Below are 3,802 nucleotides of genomic sequence, written 5' to 3'. Positions count from 1 at the left end.
TCATCCTTGAATTCATCGGGCCGAGATTTTCAAATCTAGATTCCACATTGATAAGTTTTGACGAACTTTTTATTTCAAAGAGAACCAGACGAAAAAACCAGACCGGAAGCACTTTTTTCCCTTTTTGAAAGCCGTTTCCGAGAGGCATGGCCGTGCCTCTCGTGCAAGCAAAAACATGCCTCTCGCGGAAGCAAAACCATGCCTCTGACGAAAAAACACGTTTTTTCCGTTTCTGAAAGGCACGACCATACCTCTTGCGGAAGCAAAACGCTGTCTCTTATGAATGAAAATATTTTTCCTTTCCGAGAGGCACGACAGTGCCACTCGCGGAAGCAAAACTATGCCTCTTGTGGAAGAAAAAAAATGCATTTTTTTCGTTTCCGAGAGGTATGGCCGTGCTTATCGCGGAAGCAAAATCATCTCTCTCGCGGAAAAACGTGTTTTTTCGCGTAAAAATGTTTTTGTTAAAAAATTGGTCCAAAAGCTAAGAAAGACTGGTGAAAAACCAAAAGCCGGAAAAATCAAAAAAATTATTTAAAAAACCAAAAACGCGTACGAAAAAATAAATAAAAAATTCAAAGGAAACGCCTACTATGCAACACATGACGGTGACTGAGCGCCAAGTGACGCGTTGTGAACCCATCCCAAGTGAAAGGCTAGGAACGAGCGCACGCTTGATGGGCTGGCCATTTATGCTTGTGCGTCGGAGATTTTGCAACTAGATTTTTTTTACAGGGAAAATTTTGCAACTAGATGGCTGGGCCCGACTCCTAAAAAAAATTACTAGATTGTTGCAGGAAGTAACGTTAATGCATATGTTCAGAGAATGCAGAAAAGAATGCGAGAGTTGCAGTTGCAGCACAAATCTAATTTCAACAGGCATCCACGGATCAAACAAGAAATAATACCCCTTTGCACCCACATGAAGGTAAGGTCGGGCAAAAAAGCGTGCAGCTAAATAGTTCAGAACAAATCCCGAAACGTGGGGAGCTTCATCTCCCCCTCGGTGCTGACCGGGATGGTGAAGGTGCCGACGACGGGGAGGTCGATGGTGATCCCGACCTCCAACACGTAGTCGATGTCCCAGTCCCCGCTCAGATCTTTCATAAGTGACATGACGAAGTCGTAGGGCACATTCACCGGCAGCTCCAGCTTGGTGGTGCCGCTGGCGCCGATCCACCCGGGGTCAGGCATCGTGCCTGATGCTATGACGCTAGAATCACGCGAGAAACCATGACATATAAGGCTGTGTGCATATGCCCAAAGATGATTGATCGATGACCATGCAAGATGATGGAGCGTACGAACTTTCCGTCGCTCTTGAACGTGTAGGTGAGCTCGCAGATGGGGATGCGGTACGAGTAGGGGTTGCTGACGTCGACGTGGCTGTGGAGCGCCACGCCCTCGCGGCTTATGCTCTTGAACGAGACCCGCTCTAGCGAAGCCTCGGGTTTGGGCATCTGCGCGATCTTCTCCGTCACGAACCCCTTGGCCTTGCCCACCAGGCTCGCCATCACCCCTCCTCCTCCTCCTGCGTCCCGCGTCTGCTCATCATCCTCTCCGCCTTGTTCTGCCGTCGTCGCGTCGTCGTCCTCTCCCGTGCCCATGCTTGCTTGGTGGCTGGATGGAATCAACGGCCGGTTCGTACGTCCCACGCGCGGCGCGGCGCGTCCCGGAGGCTTGCAGGTGGACGGCCGGAGAGGGGAATGAGCGGCGCGGAGAGGAACCGAGGAAGCCGCGCGCGTTTGCGCCTGCGCTTTGTCATGCGATGCCGAGAACGCGGATGGCGTCCGCGCCGGCCGAGGTGACTCACCGACATGTGTGTGCATGGGGCGCCACGGTCCCACGTGCAATGAAGCGTGCAACGCCGACTTCAGAGTGGTACCATGTGCAATGCGTTCGATTTGTCTAACTCCACTGGGGATCGATAGATCGGTCCATCGAGTGTTTCGAATGATCTGATTGTTACACCATCTACAGCCGCTCCAAATCCGAGCCCTCAAACATACACGGACGCATCCAGCTTCCGAACACTAACCGGGCGCTTTTCAAATTCTGTCCGTGTATCTTATATCCGGTATCCTATATTCATATTAATCATGCAAGATAGAAATAAACAACGTAAATCATCAAATATACATAAAAATCGGATGTAGAAATACACATTCAGATCATCAAAAGATCACCAACGGATCTCAAAAAGATCGCCAAAGTTCACATAATTCACATAAATGACGTACAAGTTTAAACTAGATTACTAAAAACTTGGAATTAAAGACGGAGACGGCGGAGCTTCACCACTTCCTTGCTGGCCCTTTACCCTTCCTATCACCGGCGTAGCTGTAGGCGCCGGCGGCTGGTGGAGGATCGTCCGAGTCATCGGACGAGGAGCCATGGTCATCTTCGTCGTCGGGGGTGCCGGAGAGGATGATTAGCACTTTCAACCGCCAGACGGCCTTGTCATGCTGCGTCTTGAGCTTCGCAAGCCGGGCCGCCTCTGCCGCCTCACACTCGGATTGCTCAATGACAATCTGGAGCGCCTTGGCATTCTTTCGGCGGAGTCGCCACGTGCCCGTCTTCGCGGTCGTAAGCGACCGGCGGTAGACCCAATCGAGGCGACGCGCGTCCTTGTCCTTCCCGCCGCCTCTCGTGGCGGCCGACACACGCCTCTAGTTCCGTTTTGCACGTCCGGGCCGGCAGGGCAAGCACAAGCATCCCCCGCTGCCCACGTGGGGGACCAGCAACCGGTGCAGGCAGGGGACGGCGTAGGGGAGGCTCGGATTGCACGGGCCTGGAGGGGCCAGCGCTGGCGTCCGCACTGCGCCGGCGGGGGAGCTGAGTCTGTGACGACACTGCAGATCCGGAGCTGCCCCCGGTCTCCACCTTAGGCCGCTCCAAGACAATGCGGAGGGTCAGCTCAAAGTCAGGATCTAGCTCGGAGTCGGAGCGGCTGCCAGAGCTCGACATTGCGCCGGATTCGATCAAAATCGATGTGGGGAGAGGAGAGGACAGAGCGAGAGAGGATAGTGTAACTGAGCTAGGGTTGGGAGCGATGAGCCGTTCGGAATTTTTTGTGGGACAGCCGCGGGGTCGATGATGGGCCTGGCTTGTCAACCGCCTCATATCCGCCCTATATTTGGGTTGGATACGTGGGGTGTGGGTCAGTCCAGACATTTGAGGCACTTGGCCTATAACACTCACGATGCGGCTATATCTCCCACGTGTCGGAGCACGACTTAGAGGCATAACCGCATTGTAGGCATGTCACAAAAGGGGTAATCTTTACACATCCCATGTACTGAATAAGAAAGAGGTACAAAGTTGTCTTACAATCTCCACTTCACACAAAACATGAATATAACATTACATCAACCAGATACAAACAAGGTCCGACTACGGAACCAAAATAAAAGAAGACTACCCCTAATGCTAGATCCCCGATCGCCCCGACTGGGCTCCACTACTGATCAACTGGAAATGGAACAACATAACGAACACGATCTTCATCTAGCTCCTCATTGAGCTCGGTTGCGTCACCTGCACGGTATCATCGGCACCTGCAAACTGGTTTTGGAAGTAATCTGTGAGTCACGGGGACTCAGCAATCTCACACCCTCGCGATCAAGACTATTTAAGCTTATGGGTAGGAACAAGTAGTGGGGTGGAGCTGCAGCAAGCACTAGCAGATATGGTGGCTAACTTATGCAAATGAGGGCGAGAAGAGAAAGCAAAGCACGGTTGTGAACTAGAAGTGATCCTGAAACTACTTACGTTCAAGCATAACTCCAACACCGTGTTCACT

At 52.1% G+C, this 3,802-nt stretch overlaps 1 protein-coding gene across 1 annotated transcript; it reads right to left on the bottom strand.

The window, feature by feature from the left end:
• Nucleotides 1-963: 963 nt before the first annotated feature.
• Nucleotides 964-1,607, bottom strand: LOC125548414 (late embryogenesis abundant protein Lea14-A-like). Its single transcript, XM_048712014.1, has 2 exons — nt 1,309-1,607; nt 964-1,213 (listed from the first exon to the last, which is right to left on the bottom strand). The coding sequence occupies exons 1-2, from the start codon at nt 1,605-1,607 to the stop codon at nt 964-966; spliced, it is 549 nt and encodes a 182-aa protein (XP_048567971.1).
• Nucleotides 1,608-3,802: the final 2,195 nt, after the last annotated feature.

The sequence above is a fragment of the Triticum urartu genome, chromosome 3 (genome assembly GCF_003073215.2).
Source record: "Triticum urartu cultivar G1812 chromosome 3, Tu2.1, whole genome shotgun sequence".
NCBI lineage: Eukaryota > Viridiplantae > Streptophyta > Magnoliopsida > Poales > Poaceae > Triticum > Triticum urartu.
This window is presented reverse-complemented; position numbering and strand designations above follow the sequence as displayed.

What these genes read in the sequence shown, in the direction of transcription:
- LOC125548414 (XM_048712014.1), bottom strand. Translation starts at nt 1,607, where the DNA reads ATGGGCACGGGAGAGGACGACGACGCGACGACGGCAGAACAAGGCGGA. An exon ending in ACGTTCAAGAGCGACGGAAA is followed by an intron (nt 1,214 to 1,308) that starts GTTCGTACGCTC and finishes GCGTGATTCTAG; the next exon opens with CGTCATAGCATCAGGCACGA.